The sequence below is a fragment of the Phacochoerus africanus genome, chromosome 6 (assembly GCF_016906955.1).
Source record: "Phacochoerus africanus isolate WHEZ1 chromosome 6, ROS_Pafr_v1, whole genome shotgun sequence".
NCBI lineage: Eukaryota > Metazoa > Chordata > Mammalia > Artiodactyla > Suidae > Phacochoerus > Phacochoerus africanus.
In genome coordinates this window covers 15,875,980-15,894,822 of record NC_062549.1, presented here as the reverse complement: position 1 = coordinate 15,894,822, position 18,843 = coordinate 15,875,980, and the positions used below count along the sequence as shown (strand labels likewise).

At 46.1% G+C, this 18,843-nt stretch overlaps 1 protein-coding gene across 1 annotated transcript in view; it reads right to left on the bottom strand.

Annotated features, from left to right (window-relative positions):
• Positions 1-3,642: 3,642 nt before the first annotated feature.
• The window catches only part of FBXO32 (F-box protein 32), a 35,528-nt gene continuing 20,327 nt past the window's right edge, over positions 3,643-18,843 (bottom strand). Inside the window, exons 5-9 of the mRNA XM_047783310.1 lie at positions 18,289-18,382; positions 17,258-17,442; positions 10,756-10,938; positions 9,589-9,732; positions 3,643-8,913 (exon numbers count right to left, since the gene is read on the bottom strand). Coding sequence (XP_047639266.1) covers positions 8,824-8,913; positions 9,589-9,732; positions 10,756-10,938; positions 17,258-17,442; positions 18,289-18,382 — 696 coding nt within the window. The 3' untranslated portion in view covers positions 3,643-8,823. The remainder of the gene's footprint in view (positions 8,914-9,588; positions 9,733-10,755; positions 10,939-17,257; positions 17,443-18,288; positions 18,383-18,843) is intronic.

Here is an 18,843-nt window from a genome sequence, read left to right as displayed (position 1 = left end):
ATGGCAGGCCAGCAGGTTGGAGACCCAGAGGAGAGTTGATGCTGCAGTTTTCCTTCTTTGGGGGAACTTCAGTCTCTTTCTTTTGAGGCCTTCAACTGATTAGACAAGGCCCACCCACATGAAGGCAGGTAATTTTCTTTACTTATGGTCTACTGATGTAAATGTTAATCGTATCTAAAAAATAAAGGTGTTGGGCCAAACAAAGAGAACCATGGCCTTGCCAGGTTGACACATAAAATGACCACTCTAGGTCTCCTTAGAAGGATCTGGGGATCATTTGGATTTTTGTTAGTTTTCTAGAAACTAGAAACTGGTGAGGCTCAGCTGCTGAGACCCCAGGGAGCACAGAGAGCTTTAGTTCCCTCCCAAATGGAAATATACCCAAATTTCAGTGTTTGTTTTTTGCTTTTTTGCTTTTTAGGGCCACTGGTGTGGCATATGAAATTCCTAAGCTAGGGGTCAAATCAGAGCTGCAGCCATAGCAACATGGGATCTGAGCCGTGTCTGCAACCTATACCACAGCTCATGGATCCTTAACCCACTAAGCGAGGCTGAACCTGAATCCTCTTGGATACTAGTTGGGTTCATTTCCACTGAGCCACAATGGAAACTCCCTCTTTTTTTTTGTTTTTTGTTTTCAGGAAGCCTTTTGACACCACCAGATGGGCTTGGGTGGTGAGTGTTGGTCTCTGGCTGTGAAGCCACAGTCCCTGACGCGCAGATCTTGGAGGAGCCTGTTCATCCTGGTACAGGGAGAGTAGATGGTAGGCTTGTGTCTCATCCTGCACTGCTCTTCTCAGAAGCACAAACGCAGTTCTTCCTCCCTGAATCTCTCGGGTACTCTGTCCTTCACTAGGGCACTTGGAAGTTTGGATCACATGTTGTGGTTGATATCTACTTTCTTGCCCACCTGGGGACCAGGTCAGGAAAGTTCTCTGAGAGTGAGGGTTGAGCTCACACTTCTGCACGGCTGCTCCAGTGCCCAGGACACTGCTGCTTCATTAACACGGCTTATTGGCGAGAATTTGCAAGGCTGATTCTCTGTGATGCTTCTTGGGCAGAAACGTGATGGGTGTCAGCTTCAGTGATGCCTGGGTAGAGCAGAAGGGAGGCAACTCTCTGATAGGCGGAGCCTTCCTGTCCAGCTTTTGCAGGTCCACATGTCAAGGTGACCACAATAACTCTTGCTGCTGAATTAGGCTCTGCCTTTCATTTGCAGACAGATCCTTGCTCAGCGTGGGAACCTGCAGCAGGAGGGTCATTGGGGATTTGTCTGAAGGGGCAGAGCTAGAGTAACTGTCAGATTCATTGTCTTAGCTTCCTGTAGGGCTGTAAAAAATTACCACAAATTCATCAGAAGGTCAGCAGTCTGACACAGGTCTCACTGGGCCAAGGTCAAGGTTCAGGTAGGCTCTAGGGGAGGACTGTTTCCTTGCCTTTTCTGGATTATAAACCTGCTGTCATTCCTCGGCTCTTTGGGGAACCATTATTCTGCCCACCATAGTAGCCTTATGATTTCTATTTAAAGTGAGCTATTAGTGTAGGATATGATTATTAATGGAAAGGTGTAATAATTTCACTCACTTTTAACAATGTTAGAGTTTATTTTTTAGAGTGTTTGAGATATATTTTTGTTTAATTTACTTAATGTATGAGTTATTAATTCACATGGAAATGTTTCGCTTATTAGGATTGAAGCTTCTCTGAGCAGGTATTGGAAGTGCTTATAAAAAAAAAGCAAATGGATTAGAGTTATAATTGCAGCTTTAAAATGTTTAAAGGAATTTTTATTGTTTGTCAGAGGGACTTGTTTAGTCTGTTCAATTTGAGTTTATCAAACAGTAATAAAAGGCCCTTTTATTTTGTATGAAAATTTACTAAGAGAGATTTAGTTGAACTTAAAAGAAACTTTATGAACACGAGGTCTCCACATTTGTTACTTTTTCAACTGCCATTAATTTTTAACTGAGAAGCTATAAATAGTTCTATGCACATTAACCCCGGGCTGATTCTTCTTCTAGTCCAGGGTAAGCAAGTGGTCCTAAGTGAAACTTTCTAAAGCATTTTATGAATTATGTGTGTGTTTGTTCATTCAGTCAACCCAGGCCCTGTGCTGGGTACAAATATGATTGCAGTGTAACAAAGTTCATATGCAAAAAGTGTTACTGAAGATGAAATTTACTCCCTTGGAGAAACCTTCAGCCAGGAGGTGGCCCTAAGGAACAATAGGTGCTTCCTAGATGGAGAGGCAGGGGAAGGGCATTCTAGCTAGGTGGAACAGCCTGAGCAAAGAAGGCATGGGATGTTTAGGGATAATGAGATTCTGTGATCCTTCTGGGAGTTAAAAAAAAAAAAATCTGTAATTATTCTCAGGTGCCTCCGATGTCATTTTCTGATGGAGAATTAGTGGCAGGATCAGGGCATGTCCCAGAGTAAATGTGTGTCGAGTAAGTCAGTCACCCACCTGAGCAGATCATACCCCTCTGGGAACACAGTGTGATTCCTAACATGACTCTCAGGCTCCCGTTGCTCAGGGAATCGTAATTGCTACCATTTATTGAACTCGTATTATGTGCCTGGCTCCAAGCAGTGTATGTGTATTAGCTCACTTAACCCTCACAGCCATAAGAAATAGATATATTATCAACAGAGTCGAGGGAATTGAGACAGAGAAGAGTCAAGTAAGGTGACAAAGTTACCCTGCAAGTAAGTGACAGGGCCCTGATCTGAACCTTGCACAAGCCCTTTCCTCTTTCTTCCTTTCTTTTTTCCTTTTCTTTCTTCCTTTCTTTTTTCCTTTTCTTTCTTTCTGTCTTTCTTTCTTTTTGTCTTTTTAGGGCCGTGCTCGTGGCATGTGGAGGTTCCCAGGCTAGGGGTCCATTTGGAGCTGTAGCCGCTGGCCTACACCACAGCCTCAGCAATGCAGGATCTGAGCTGCGTCTGCGACCTACACCACAGCTCACGGCAACACAGGATCCTCAACCCACTGAGCGAGACCAGGGATTGAACCCACGTCCTCATGTATGCTAGTCAGGTTTGTTAACCACTGAGCCACGATGGGAACTTCCGTTTCCTCTTTCTGAAGTGCCCATGCTCTCATCTTCTGAGGCCGGCTCCTTCTCATTTTTCAACATCACTTCTTCAGAGAGCCCCCTTCCCCACCTTGTTATTCTGTAGCTCAGTCCTATGTCTGTTCCCTTCTTAGCACTTATTACAACTTAAATTTGTCCCCTACTTTTCTTTTTCTTTCTCTCTATAATCTCAATTCCATTAAGGTGCAGGGGCCCCGTCTGTCTTATTCATCATCCTGTGCCCAGTGCCTTGCACAGAGTCTCGCGTATAGTAGCCATTCACTAAATGTCTGTTGATGAGTAAATTGATATTGACTTTAAAGTTCCTTATTTCCTAATCATTCTCCTATATGAACAGTTAGTGGAAATATCCCATTTAAGAATAATGCTGTATTTCTGATTCAGGTTGGTAATCGGCAGCAAGTTTAGTTCTGTATGGATTCCTAGAAAATTTTACAGCAATGATAAGCTTCTGAGAGAAGGAATATAAGTGTCACTCAGCAAAAGATATACTTAGTTCGATTAAAAAAAAAAAACTTGAATTGACACGCATCAAAGACGCACCAGTGTGTGTTGTTGGAAAAACATTTATTGCAATTCAGTGTCAAAAAATTTTTACAAAAATATGCCACCGTCTGGTACAAACAGCTATAAAAAAGTCAGTTCCTCATGCAAGAAAAGGGTGCAAATAATTTATACAGAAGGACTCAGCTCACACAGTATTAAATAAACACCTTTGCATGTAATTGGTCTAACCGTATACTTTTAGTTACAATGTTCAACCCCCTATAGTATTTTTCATTAAAAAAAAAACTACATTAATGCGTCTAAGCCTAGGATATGGACTTTAATATACACCCCCTTTCACCAGGGTGATTGGCACTTGGTAGAATAAAGATGGCGCCAAGAGTTCTCAAGTGTAAGAGCACCGCTTGGAGCCTTCTGTTTAACAGATTTTTGTATCGTTAATTAGACAAACATTTCTCTACTCAGAGACAGAAAAAGCCATGTTCAAACTCCAGAAGTAATGTTGTAGCAGATGGACTCTCAACAAGTTCAGAGTTCTGAAGCAGCCATCTGTTTTTGGCCAAATGGAGCAGGCAGGGCCTGATTTCGAGAGATCTCTCAGAAAGCTTTGTTTGCTGAGTTCAAAGATACTTTGAAAAATGTCTAGCAGACAAAGTCATGAATATCGTGGCCCCTTGCTCCTTGCTGCCTCCTGGAACAACCCCCCTTTGCTTGTGAGGATTAGCAGAGAGGGATCTTCCACTGGGTAGAAGCTCCCTGGACCTCACAGCGGGTACCAGAGGACAGGGAGATGGAAGGGTTGGATTACATGTACCTCTTAGTCTAAGGGGAGAGGAAATACCTGCTTGGTTACCATGAGAACCTCAGTTTCTAGAAAGCAGATGCTCAGCCATTATATCTCGGGGCCCTCTTTGTAATTAAAATCTAAACACCCAGGGAAAAATGAATTTGTCAAAACATGCTACTTACTTTATGGCAAGCAGGCTGTACTCAAGTGTGCCACACTGACAGCAGAGTGAGAGGCCTATAAAAGCATTAAGTGGCTCCTTAACTTTTCCAGGAAGAATCAGGGACTTAGAATGTTGGGAAAAGTTAACAGCCAGACACCTAACACTGGGCACGATTGAGCCTTCCTCAGCGAAGGTCCTGAGAAGAATCAGGTCAGGTGTCGAGTGTGTCCAGCCAGAACAAAAGGTGCTGGGGCAGAGGGCACAAAGTCAAGGCCTTAGAAAGTCCCAAGTTTATGCTCAGGTCTACTGCTGAGTACGAGGTGGCTGACACATGTCCCCTGAATATTCTGGACCCGCCACCTCATCTTGAAAGGCAGAAGGCATGCCAGACTCCACCATCTCTAACCTCCCTTCCAGTGCTAAAGTTTGGGGGAGGAGTTTCCTTCCTTTGGAAAAGCTCGGAGGGTTGACTCTCTAACAAAACAGAGAAGAAAGCCTCCACCGAAAACGTTGCGTTTAAAGGAATTACGACCTTGTTTGTTGAAGACATCAAGGGCCCAGGATATATCAAAGAGCTCCGTCTCTGCACTCGCCTAGAGGTTCAGGGTGTTTCTGAGGTCTGTTTAAACACTAATAGGATTTTAGGCCAGCATCCAGTCAGAGGGATGGTTCACAGACTCAGAGAGTTGGAAACAGATTAAAACCAAAAAACACGAAAAACAACAGATGTCAACATAGAAAATGATGATAGAGTTTAGTTAAAAAAAATTCACACATAAAATTACAGTTAAAAAAATTCACACATAAAATAGAGTGTTTGCATAGCAAGACACACTGCCCTAAGGCCTGGCAGAAAATATAAACTCAGGTGCATATTTTATGATAAACATTGTATTGAACGCTAAGAATGATATACCGTTGAAATGACTGAACTTCTTGTAAATCACACCCCTTGCTTAGACATAGGAAATTCCAAGGTGTTCTTCCATATAAAACAACAGAAACAAGGAGCCTTGCAAGTTAATTGCAGGCTCACAAACAGTTTTTGAATAAAGAACCGTGGCAGTAAGGCCGCCCACACTGGTCACCTTCCTCCAAGGCCTTTCTTGCTTTGATGGTTTTGCAGTGTAAACCCAGCCCATCTAAAACATCTCTGAGCCACTTCAATATAAAATGGATCACCACGCAACAAAGGCGGTCTCACAGCTGACCCTTTTGATTTCCAAACTGGGGATCTTTTTACCTTGTGGTTTCTGCCACTGTCCTCCCATGGGACGGATCCTTCTGCTACGAGTAACAGTGCTGAGTGAAAATGCCACCTGGTTTGAACTGTCTGGTTTGAACAAGTCTGCCCTCCTAAGCGTCACGTATTTGCTTTTCCTCAAATGCTGTGCCTTCTTCTCAGGAAATCCCAGGAGCATTGCTCAGGAGCGTCTGAGCTGAACCAGATCATAACATCCCCATGGGCTGGCATCCACCGCCCTGGACGCAACTCTTTCCTTCTCTGGAAGTCCAGGGTACTTTCCTGTTCGACATCAGTCTTGGATTCTGCTTCACAGAGTTGGGGTGGGGGTAGGTAGGTACAGCAAAGAGAGTACAGCATTCTCTCTCTTCCAGCACTTTCCATGGTCATGTCCCTCTTCTGTCTTTTAAACCAGCAGTTCTGAGACAGGGATTCTTTGTTTTTGTTTTTTAGGTCAGATTGTCCTGGGACCATTTGCCAGGAGAGATTCTATAGCGGATCAGTGCCCAGGGAACGAGCATTTTCTTTTAGACTCCCTTTACTTATATGTGAGGCTCTGGCCATGCCACACAGCCACCCCCGTGGCACCAACCCAGATGCTCACACCCACGTGTCGGCCCTCACTCAAACCACAGCATCAAAGACACGCCACTTCTGTTCCTCCCCCTCTCCCTCTCCACCTGCCGTTTCCTTCCTTACTCTCCTCTTCCAGTGAAAAGGAACCACGAATGTTGGTTTCTTCTTCTTTTCCTTAAAATTGGTTCTTGACCCTGTCATGGACCACCCCAATTGTGCCAAAGGAGATGGGGAGAGCACGGGGGGGCACCATTGTGGTAGACATTTCGGAAAACTGTAATCCTGTCCCTTGCATTGGGGTCTCCTTGCACCAATGCTGCTGCTGCCTGGGGCGTGCTGTGCAGTCGCGCGCACCGCAGACAGTCCAAGAAACACTGGTTTGCTGGTTTCATGCTGGCAGTCAAAGCAGGTGACCTTTCTGGGGCTGCAAACCCGAAGGTGCCGAGGAGTCTGCACCTGCTTGGTCAGCACCAAGGGGCAGAGGTTATGAGCTGAGGAAAGATATGGAGCGCCACGAACACCTGAAGATGCCAAAGGATCCAGAGCTCTCACAGCAACAACCAACCCAGCTCCTCTCACATCTTTAAGGAAGCCGAGACCTTTGAGAGAACCTGCCTGAATTATGGAAGAATGAGCTTTTTATTCCACAGTCTGGACCCTGCATTCTCAAAGTGCCCTTAACTCGGAGGAAGCGGGGGCCAAAAAACCCCCCATTACATGTTATGGGGGTTTATGGCCTTCCAAAGCTCAACCTTACCCACCAAGATCTTATTCTTTAATATTTACTTTTTTCTTCCGAAGCGCTGTTGAAGAAAGATACTAAGAAACCCTGGTGCAGGTACAGACCTTGCCAAGTGAGGAGTATCAGCTCGTGATTGAGTTCTCTTCCAAGTGCTGGTACTTGGGTCGGGCTTTGAGAGAAGGGCACGAAGGGTCCGACCTAACGAGCTGGTCCCTTGGCTTGTTTCTGCACATTCTTAACCATCTCTCTGCATTTCGAGTCACCCCAAATTCAACCCCTGAGAATCACTGTTCCTCAACATAAATGTGAACCAAATTCCTATTTCTGCTTCACCTATTTGCCAAGGTCAGGCAGGGTGGCCACTTTATTAAAAAAAAAAAAAAAAGGAAAGGAAAGCAAATACAATTGCAAAAATATGTACATTGTTGTAGAAAAGCAAAGTTCTATAAAAAGTAAAAAACAAAAACATTCCCCACGCCCTTCCAGGAATATTGACTCGTCAGGTCCTGAGATTTCCTTCTTCCACACAGTTACCTGCCGTATTTGCCTAGCAGGTTCCTCAGGGGTGTGGAGCGAATTTAGAATGAACTCATAGTACCTCTGTTTCCTAGCTGGCTGGAACTCCAGGCTTGACTTTATCATCTTTGCAAGAAGCCCTGGCTCAGGTTGACTAAATGTTGATGTAAAGAAAACTCCTCAACTCATCAGCCACCGAGAGGAACAGCCGCTGATATGCCTAGGCCTTTATCAGCACTCTGGCTCCGAGCAGCCCCCAGAGACAGGCTTATCCCATGAAGATACCTCAGGAAACCTAGGCAAGCCAAGACGTTAAACAGGAATCAGAAAGTCTTCACAGCTATCGGGTGACTCGTTCCATCTTTTCTGGGGCGGGATTTCCTCTGGGACCGTTTGTAATTGGCCTTATGTTGCCCCGAATGAGCTACACCATGAAAGGAGAAAAGGCATACGGGCTTTGGGCTTGTTCTAGAAGAGAGGCGACTCCAGGGTGCCCCGTTCACCTAAAAAGGAAGTCTGAACATGACGAGGATTGCCTCCAATATCTCTTTCTGTTTTAAAACACGGTGTGGATGATGAAGAAACAAGAAAAGCAGATACTGCCTATTGGACAGCGCACTTTGTCAGAGCGAGCGTTGCAGCTTTTCCGAGGTAGACCATTGTGTGCTAAGGCCCTACACCCATGCGGGTTTAAGATGAGTGGTGCTTCCTTGGCTTTTTCAAAACAAACTCCAAATCAAACCCCCAAAGCCCCGGGATTTCTCAGATGTAGTTTTTCGTTTGTGTTTTTTTTTTTTTTTTTCCAACACATTTTCACATTGTAAACAAAGAGCATCCTATCTTGTGTTCGAGTTTTGCCCTCTTCTTCCACATCTCTAGGGATCTGTAAAGGCGTTTCCGTGAACATCAAGAAAATTCCATTTTCACCCATGAAATAGAACTCCTACCTCATAGTCTTGCTGGCAAATCATTAGGGAAAAAACAGTTTATTTACAGTATTCCTGCTTTTCCATACCAATTCTAACAAGAAGTCCATACGCTTAAATTCCCCGCCAGTGTCCTCTCAATGACTTATCTCAGAAGTTTCGAGCCAATGTTTAAAATGTACGCTATTTACAAATGAAGCATCCAAATTCTGTATCCCCAGCCATCCAATCAGCAGGGAAACCCTTCTGCAGTGCGGTCATGAGCCGGGATTCAGAACTTGAACAGGTTGATAAAGTCCTGGGGTGACAGTGACACGGAGCAGCTCTCTGGGTTATTGGCTGTGCAGGGGTGATCGGTGCCCTGGAAAAGAACATTGCGGTTAGGTGGGTGTTCTCAGCAGCACCTCACTGGCTTGTAGCACCAGAGGGGATGGCCCAACCTCAAAACAACACTCCTCTGTGAAGAGTGCCATGCAGGAATTCCCGTTGGGGCTCAGCGGTAATGAACCCAACTGGTATCAAAGATCAAGAGGGTGTGGGTTCGATCCCTGGCCCTGCTTAGTGGGTTAAGGATCTGGCATTGCCGTGCGCTGCAGTGTAGGTTGCAGATGTGGCTTGGATCTGGTGTTGCTGGGGCTGTGGTGCAGGCTGGCAGCTGCAGCTCTGATTTGACCCCTAGCCTGGGAACTTCCATATGCCACAGGTGTGGCCTTGAAGTGGAAAAAAAAGAGTGCCATGCATTATGGGAAAACTAAAGAGCTGTCTGTGTGTGCGCATGCACAGATGCACGCCTGTGCACAAAGAGATGAGGGAGTTTGGGGGTGAGTGGGTTGAAGAAAAAAACACACACTAGGGGGTGAAGGAAATGAAGGTCTTTGAAAGCTTCTTTCCCCAGGGGCTGAATCAGTTTTAGCTTCACCTTCAGCGGGAGGCTGCAGTAATGAAGAGCAGGAAAGCGCTTGGCGATGCAGTGCTGGGGCTATTGGCTCTCAGGGGCTGGGCTGGGGTGTGTGGCAGCCACCTCCGAGACACGTACCTTCCAGGAAAGAATGTGGCAGTGTCTGCAGAGCTGAAGGGTGTCTCCATATTGCTCTTTCCGAGGGTAGCATCGCACAAGTTTAAAATACATCTTCTTCCAATCCAGCTGTCCTTTGTCTGACAAAATTAATCGCTTGCGGATCTAAATAACAAATGAAAGTAGTTCTGAAAAGGTCTGCTCCTGCCCCCTTCCCCGCTTTTTCATCTCTACCCTGGCAATAGCTATGGGTAGAGTAGTAAAGATATAAAGTAGTACCCAAGCTTTACCCAGTGAAACAATAGCTTCTTTAAAAGAAACAGGTGGCTAGTGACATCTTCCTGGTGACCTCTATGAAACTGCATTTGGCAGGTCCTTGAAAGTTTAGGTGATCTCAGTAAACAACTGCAATCTTTTCTTTGCTATAGACTTGAGTGATTATTTCCAGGGAGATGTAGTGACTGCTTGGCACAGGGGCTCTATTTTACATCTAAATATTAGTAGCTTTGTGAACAGAACTCGTTGAACTCACACTTCTATATAAAGAAGTTGGAAAAAAATCTGAGGCAGCGGGAGAAGGGGAAAGAGGCCTAGAGCTGGTGTTGAAAGGCCCAAATTCAAATCCAAGGTCAATTTCCTCCCTAAAGAGCACTGTGCTAATTTGGATGTGTCACTCAGCCACTTGTGACCTTAGTCCCTTTATCTGTTTAAAGTGGGCTTAATGAGGGAGTTCCCTGGTGGCCCAGTGGGTTAAGGATCCAGTGCTGTCACTGCTATGGCATGCGTTTGACCCTGGCCTGGGAACTTCCCCATGCTGCAGGTGTGGCCAAAAAAATTAAAATGGGCATAATGATATCTACCCTTCTTGGTCATTAGCATAAAATAGATTGGCATCAGTAAAAGTTCTTGAGCTGTACAATGTCATAGAAGTATATGTTACTTTGTTGTAGAAAAAAAGTACAGGTGCCAATTTATGAATTTTTTTTGGAGCAAGTAGTAAAATGATTAAAAATATGTTTTCTCCCCCTACTGAAACCACATTTAAAAAAAAAATCTCACACGTAATATTTAGAAACTCCTTGACTGCTGTTTTCCAGCCAGGGAGCCCTGGAGGGTGAGTTTGAGAAGGATGCCAGGGAAGCTTAAGGGTAGGGGGCACGGAGAGGGAGAGAAGGAAGCCTCACAGACCTGCCGCTCGGAGAAGTGGTACTGGCAGAGTTTCTTCCACAGGAGCCGGTCCTCACTGAGCACGTGCAGGTCGGGGGCCACCTGGCCCAGGCTGACCAGGTCCCGGCCATCACTTAGCCTTTGCATGATGTTCAGTTGCAAACACAGAGGCAGGTCGGTGAAGGTGAGGCCTTTGAAGGCAGGCTGCAGGGAGAAGGATTACGTTAAGTTGCAGGACAGAGAGCAGCGATCCACCGGGCACCACCCTCCAAGGGTGCAGCTGTCCCCTGTCCTCCAGCCTCAAGCTGGTTCACTGATCAGAGATCAAAAGCAGAAGTGCTTTCTGTCCTAAGCAGAACTCATGGCTGAGACCACAAAGAACAGTTTGGAGCGACTCCAGCTGATGGTGCCAGGAGCAGTTTCCTAAACTGCACAAAGCTTTACACTTTTTAAAAGATGGAAATATTGTTGACATACAAAACTGTGTTTCAAGTGTCCCATATAGTGATTTGACATTTGCATACATCATGAAATGATTGCCATGATAAGTCTAGTAACGTGTCCCCGTATGAGGTTATTACCGTGCTATTAACCATAGTCCTTATGCTGTATTTTATATCCCCAGGGCTCATTTATTTTGCAACTGGAGGTTTGTACCTCTTAATATCCTTCACCTGCTTACACTTTTACTCTAAAAGATTCTCCTAATAGCGCCTGTTGGATTCTTGTGTTCAATTACAGTACTCTCGACCTTAAAGCACCCCCAGCCTCGGTTCTCACTGCCTGCCCCTTTTGTGACCACCAGTCTCTCCAAGCAGCGTTTTTCACCGGGCCCCAAACAGGCTGCCCACAAGGCCTTCACTCTCCGCAGGCCTCTCTGCCCATCCACCTATGACTCTTCCTCAGATCCACTTCAAACCCACTTCCTCTGAAAGGCCTTTTCTGCCTTTGTGGCAGCCTCAGGCCTTAGCTGTTGCACCTCCTTAGAATTCCTATGATCTCTTCCAGAAGCTTTTTGCAACAACCCCCTCTTGTTAGGTAATGCAACCCATCTCCAAAAGAAAGCTTGAATAGAACATTCCTGCTAAATATAAGCTCCAGGGAGGCAGAAATTTTTGTCTTTTTCATTGCCATGTCTAGAAGAGTCTAGAAGCATGCTAGCATATAGTAGACACTCAACGAATATTTGTGGAATGATGAAAGTCATTCAATAGGTAAAAACAGCAACAACAGAAGACTGTGTAGTGGTGTGTGTGTTTGCGTGTGTACACATATGCACACTTTGGGAATGGCTAGTCAAGAACCTTTCAGCCTAAGCATCATCCATTGAGGCATCTCTATTTAAACCTAGGGCTCCATGGAACATTTTGAAAACCAGTGGTCTATGGAGAACATGTTGGCAATTAATCATGAGCTTCTCTAGAAGCTTCTTCTACTTTATCCTTAAATCTATGTTTAAGCCCTCTATTGTTTAAATTTTGATGAGCTCATGTTATCCCACCCAGACTTAGATCCCTGAAAGCAAGTCTAAGCCTGTATCCCTTGCAGACAAGCCCAGCATGGAAACCTTCTGCATGCCGACGGGCCTGGCACTGGAGTTGCTGCTATGGGCGAGAGAGACCCAGAGACATGAGCAGATCATTCTAGAACAAAGGTTAAACGCCATCAAGGGGATGAGCACTAAGTGCTAAGGGGACAGTCTGTACAGAAAGTCCTCAATACTATTTGTTGCTATTTCTTAAACAGCAGCTGGCTGCTGCCATCTGGATAAGAAGTCAGTACAAGTCACTCGAGACTGTGGCTTTCTGTCCTTCCCATGCTCGTCCTGGGTGAGCTCTTGAATTTGTACTGACATTTTTAGCTCAGTGCTCTATCATCTCTGGAGGTCACAAAAAAAAAAAAAAAGAAACAACAAAAAAACCCAACCAGGATGAAGAAACCTCGCCTGAGCTCAGGGGAAAATATTCTGGGAATGGGTACCAAGTTCCCTACTTGAATTTTAGGGAACTAAATTCTGTCTGAGGCACATCACACTTGGAACCCACAGGACCCCAGGGGCATGCAGAATCTCAGCAGTTCCCTCCCCTGTCCCTGAAAAGCAGGACAGGCGTGCTGAGGGCAGGTGGGCAGTGGCAGGGCGCCTTGGGAAGCTGGACGATGGAGAAGAATAGGAGGTGCCTGGGAGGAACGTGGGATGGACAAGCAGATCTGGATCCCAAGTGCCCTCTGGAAACCTGGGCCTCAGTTTCCCTGTGTCCAGAATGAATTGGTTTAGGAGTCTCTGCAGATCCCCTCCAGCTCCAGCAATCTCAGACTTGGAGTAGCTTCAGCCTCCTAACTCGTCAGAAGTGTCTGACTTGACAGTGTATATTGTTCAGGCTTGCTGGGTGGAACTTTCGATTGTTTGCAGAATTCAGGACTTTGCCGGACTGCAGAAGGCCCTAGACCTATTTGTCATTTATCATCCGCTGCTGATCATATGAGCCAATAAAACTGCCATGAGATTTTCTTTTTGTTTCCAGCACTTCAAAGCATCTACTTTTTTGGTTAAAACTCCCAGGCCAATTATTACATGAGCTCCTATTAAAGTCCACTTGGCAGAATTCACTCTCAAATTTTCAAACCTGAACTTTTCCAGAATCCTTGCCCAGACCCCATACTGAGTCCTTACTCCTGATAAGTGGTTAACTGCTTGTGTGCCTTCTTCTTTTTGAATATAAACATACAGAAGAAAAATAATTTGGGTAAAATCTTTTTATATTCCCCTGTTCCCATGCCTCCCAGCCCTGCCTTGCTCAGAGCACACTGTGATTCTATTTGATTCCCCCCTACAGGCCAGTTCTATTAGTTTTCCCCTTCATTCTTTTTATTTTTTATTTTTTATTTTTTTTTGCTTTTTAGGGTCACACCTATGGCATATGGAAGTTCCCAGGCTAGGGGTCGAATCAGAGCTATAGCTGCCTGCCCACACCACAGCCACAGCAACACCAGATCTGAGCTGTGTCTCCGACCTACACCACAGCTTATGGCAACACCGGATCCTGTAACCTGCTGAGTGAGGCCAGGGATCGAACCTGCGTCATTGTGGATGCTAGTCAGATTTGTTTCTGCTGAGCCACGATGGAAATTCCCTCCCTGTCCTGCTTCATTCTTTTTTTTTTTTTTTTTTTTTTTTTGCTTTTTAGGACTGCCCCTGCGGCATGTGGAGCTTCCCAGGCTAGGGCTGAATCTGAGCTGTAGCTGCCAGCCTATACCACAGCCACAGCAACGCCAGATCCAAGCCACATCTGCAACCTGCACCACAGCTCATGGCAACACCAGATCCTTAACCCATTGAGCAAGGCCAGGGATCGAACCTACAACCTCATGGTCCTAGTCGGATTCTTTTCTGCTGCACCACAACAGGAACTCCCTGCTTCATTCTTTATTAATTATTTTTGCCAATAAAAATTGGCTCCACAGAATTAGATAGGATATTTTGAAGGAAAACAAGATTATGTGCTGGGAAGATACTGATAGGACTTTGGCAAATCGAGAGCAATTACTGTAAATGTCACCTTAACATTTTCATGTAATAACGTACTTCTCTTTGGTCCAAACCACTAAAAAGTTAAATTTTAAAATACAGTCCAGACTGAAGTAATTAAATCTCTCTGTCTCTTCCTCTCTCTTGATCTTCCTTTCTTCTGAGAATTGGGCGTTTGTGTGAAAAGCTCTTCGGGGCTCCCTGGGTCCTCAGCGCTGCTCTCAGAGCCGAGGCGGGTGGGGAGGAGGGTGTGGCCGGGCAGAGCGCAGCCTTTGCTCGCAGGCCTAGGGCTCAACCCACGTCTTACCGGTGGGGAGGCCTGGCCACGTTATCCTGAACCACTCAGCCTGATTTTTCTACTTTATAAAATGAGGAAAAGCATCCCTTCCAGTGTTGCTGAGTGGCGGGGATGAGACAGTGCATGGCAGTACTGAGTTCTGGTGCCAGGAAATATTCGCTATAGTAATGCCTCCTGCTCACAGCCACGCACTAGATGAGTGAGTTCATACATTAAAGGACTTAGAAGAGTGTCTGCCACAGAGTGAGCCCTGCATGATACTGAGAGCTGATGCGTTTACAGTACTTCACTACGTGTCACGCCCGTGGTGAGGCTTTGGATACACTGACTTGTAACTCTCACTCCAGGGCTATGAGGTAGGCCTGATCGCTCCTCTTTTCCGGATGAGGAAAGTGAGGCCCAGAGAAGTTAAATAACTCATCCCAGATCCTGCCCTTGGGAAACTGTCATCCGCCTCTGTAACACCAGGCAGTGTTCGCCAGCCATGTGCCTCTCAACATTGAACAAGTTCCTCAGGCAGATGGTGAGAGGAGACGCTCCTCAGTCATTCATTCACGCACCTAAGATGTATTGCCTGCCTTCTGCTCTGTGCCAGGGACAAGGAGTAGAGCAGGGAACAAGACGGTAATGCCCTTTCTTTGTGGAGCGTGTAGGCCAGGGAACGGAGACAGGAAAGGGAATACACATAGGAGAAACTTTGAGGTCATAGCAGTGGCTCTGAAGATGATAGATGATAGTGGCTTCCACAGATGAGAGGTCGGGGAGGCAGCGAGCCTAAAAGCCCCGAAGCAGAACCGGGCTTAGAGTGTGCACGCTAGCTTGGCCTGGCTGGGCTGCTGTGAGCAGAGGGGACTGTGAAATGAACTTCAGTGTTTGATCTGTCCTGCATGGGATTTCACTGGATTGAAAAAATTTGCACAAAGCTGGATCATTGAATAAATAGTGGGAAGAAAGCTGGATTGAAAGAAAAGTTTAGAAACAACTGATGTTAAAAGCTTGGTCATTTTAGGCATAAGGAGCCCAGGGTTCTGGCCTCAGCTCTGGCCCTGATTGCTGTGTTAACTAGGGAAAGTCACTGGGCCTCTCTGATCCCCACTCTCTCCTCACTCCACAAAGGGTAGTAAGCAACTACAATGGGTACCTCCCAAGAGAGTCTGTAGATCAACTAAGGGGGACTTTGGGGGCATAAGCCCATGGAGGGGCAAGGTACGTGGGCAGATGGGGCCAAGGGGGCTCCTGGGGAAGTGGACAGATAGACCCGAGGCAAGTTCTGGGCAAGTGTGACCATCTAAGTGGGTGTCCCAAGTTAGATGGTCAAGTTCTGGGCAAGTGTGACCATCTAAGTGGGTGTCCCAAGTTTGTGAAAAGAAGATGCCCTTGGGACTTGCTTATTTACATCACTGGCTGGGTATCATGGTGTGTGTGTGTATACTCACAGGTGCCTCTGTGTGTGTGTGTGTGTGTGTGTGTGTGTGCTGTACCCTTTGTGGTGCTGGGAACACATAGAACTCTGAGGTTTCTAATTATTCCCTCTGTTTCAGAGTTTAAAAAAGCCTAAGGCACGGAGAGGTTAATAACAGTAAAGTCAAGGACACGTACTTTGCAAACTTCATGTAGTGAAATAATTGTTTAAAAGAAGCCAAAGCAGTTTTCTCATGCTTCTTTCTCAAGAGATGGGGCAGACCCAAACTTTATCAGCCTGGGTCCCGGAACCACTTAAAACAGCCGTGGTCCATGATTAGATAAGTCAGCCGAGTGCTACGTGAGCTGCCTAAGTGTGTCTGTCCATTAGGGAGCCTCAGAGATTACGCCAGCATCTTTCTCACGTTTTTGGTGTGCTTTAGCCCTCCTGTGCATGGGTAAGAGGACAAGCGCCGAGGACCAACTTATGTTTTAAAAGCCAAAAGAAACCACTGACAGTAGTTCAGCTGGTAACGTCGGGGGGTTAGGGGTTGGTTTGTTTTGAGTGTGAACTGCTCATCTCTTTTCCTATCTCTATGATTACTGTTTTTACCCATAGGCTTCCTTTGTCAAAATTATTAATAATTGGAACTAGAGTTTTATTTATTTATGTATTAAGAAGTTATTGTTTCTTTTTTGGCTGCTCCCATGGCATATGAAAGTTCCTGGGCCAGGGATCGGACCCATGCCACAGCAGAGACCCAAACCCCTGCAGTGACAACACTGGATCCTTAACCCCCGCTGTACCACCGGTGACCTCCTGGAACTAGAGTTTTAAAAGGCTGGTACCCATTCTCCAGGCCACTGTCATCACGGCTCTGCTGTGTTCAAGGCAGTAAAGCTTAAAGAAACTCATACTTTCAGAGGAAATGGGCAGAGATCTCCAGATCTCCCTAAAGAGTTCGGTGGGATAGCCAGCTCGGCCCCAAAGGTCAAGTTTCTAGTTTTCCCACCACATTTTACACTTGGCCGAGCTGCTGCACTCGAGGTTATTGGGTCGAGTTTCCATTGTCTAGGTCCCTTCTTTGTTCGTATATCCTGACCCTGCTCTGTCAAGCCGTTCTTCCCACCCTCACTTTCAAGTCCCTCAGCCCGTCCTCAGCCCCAGTAGAAAGCATGAGATCGGGACTCTTGCATCACCAGAGCGGGTTTGACGTCCTGGTGCGGCTGCCCGGCCTCTCAGCAGAGGAACCCACCAGAGCTGGTCCTGCGAGGAGGCAGCTGGGTGCTCCTCTTACCCTGGTGATCTGGATGTTGTTCAGTTGCTGCTGCCAGTGTAGAATCGTCTCCATCCGATACACCCACATGTTAATGTTCCCGACCAGCACGGACTTGCCGACTCTCTGGACCAGTGTGCACAGGGACGTGTAGAGGGTCTGGAGGAGTTCCCTTATCAGTCTGATGTTTTGCTGGTCTTCAAGCACTAGAGTGGGGAAGGAAAAAAGTAGTAATAGTTAGGATACTAGAACACTCCATATGTTACAAGGGGTTCTTTCTCCTTCTCTTTTCTGCTCCTGTCACCTGGGCACGCCCACTAGGGATACGGTTTTCTTTCTCGCTGGTGTCTGTTTTACACTTGGCTGAGCTTCTGCACTCGAGGTTATTGGGTAGAGTTTCCATTAGCTCAGTCCCTCTTTGTCCTCCTCTCCTGTCTTCTACAAAGACGCTTTCTCTTTTTATTGTCCCACCAGCACCAGTGGCTCACCTGATCTGAAAGCAGGGTTTTTTTTTGTTTTTTTGGCCAAGAAGTGCTGTCTCTTTTAAGGGATCAGTGGTAGAAGCACGGGGGGTTAGGAGTTTGGATTCTAATCCAGTCTGGCTGACTCTTTGTGCGACTGTGGGGAAGTCACTCTTTGTCCTGTACATACAGTGACCCAGTTGAGGCAGGGGTGTCAAGTTCCTTCTAGTTCTAATTGACTGTGAATTGATTCTGCCTGGTACACTGTTCAATTTTCTAGGAATTCGGGATCCAGAGTTTCAGTAGCCAAGGTTGGGACAAGGTTGCACTGAAGAAGCCTAAGAGGCTTAGGGCAGGGCAAATGGAGGATCCCAGGACAAAGACAGAGGGGGATGGCCTTGCCCATCATCGTGAGCATTGAGTGGTCCCCCTTTGCAAACGGGACTCTGGCACCCCTGAAATGCATCTGGAGCCATTCGTTTCCATCCCCTCATACGTCCTTAAATCTAATGACATGTCCACGCCATTGGAAAATCCATCGGCCCAGCCCCAGGCCTATAAAAAGGGGTGAGAGTGTGAGAGAGAGCTCACCTTTCAGTACCACTTTTTCCAAAATGTTCATGAAGTTCTTTTGGGCAATGCCACTCAGGGATGTGAGCTGTGACTTCGCTATCAGTTCCAACAGCTGTGGATAAAAATAGAAGTTGCCAGGCTTAGACTACAGAGATATTTTTCTCCTCTAATCTTCACTTCTGAGTCACATGACACGTCGATAGAGACTGACGGGGAGAGATAAATGGCAGGCAGGGCCACAATGCAATAAAAAGCAGATGCTCCGAGTGAAAGACAAATGGGGGTAATTCAAAACCTAGGAACCAGGCTGAATATTTAATGGCTTTTTTCTTTTAAATATAAAGAGTTTGGCTTCAGCCAGGCTAATTCATTCTACTTGTCCTACTTCAGCAAGGGAGGCTGAGGTTCTCCAAAGGGAACAAAACCTCCTATGACCTGCGAATGCTGGAGTTCTACACGGTCTCTCCCAGCGGGAATTCTATCCCAACTGGAACTTCTCCCCACTGGCTCTCAAAGCACCTAAAAGCTCAAGTTCAGCAAAGATATGCATTTTTCAAGGAGGTGTCGATTCTT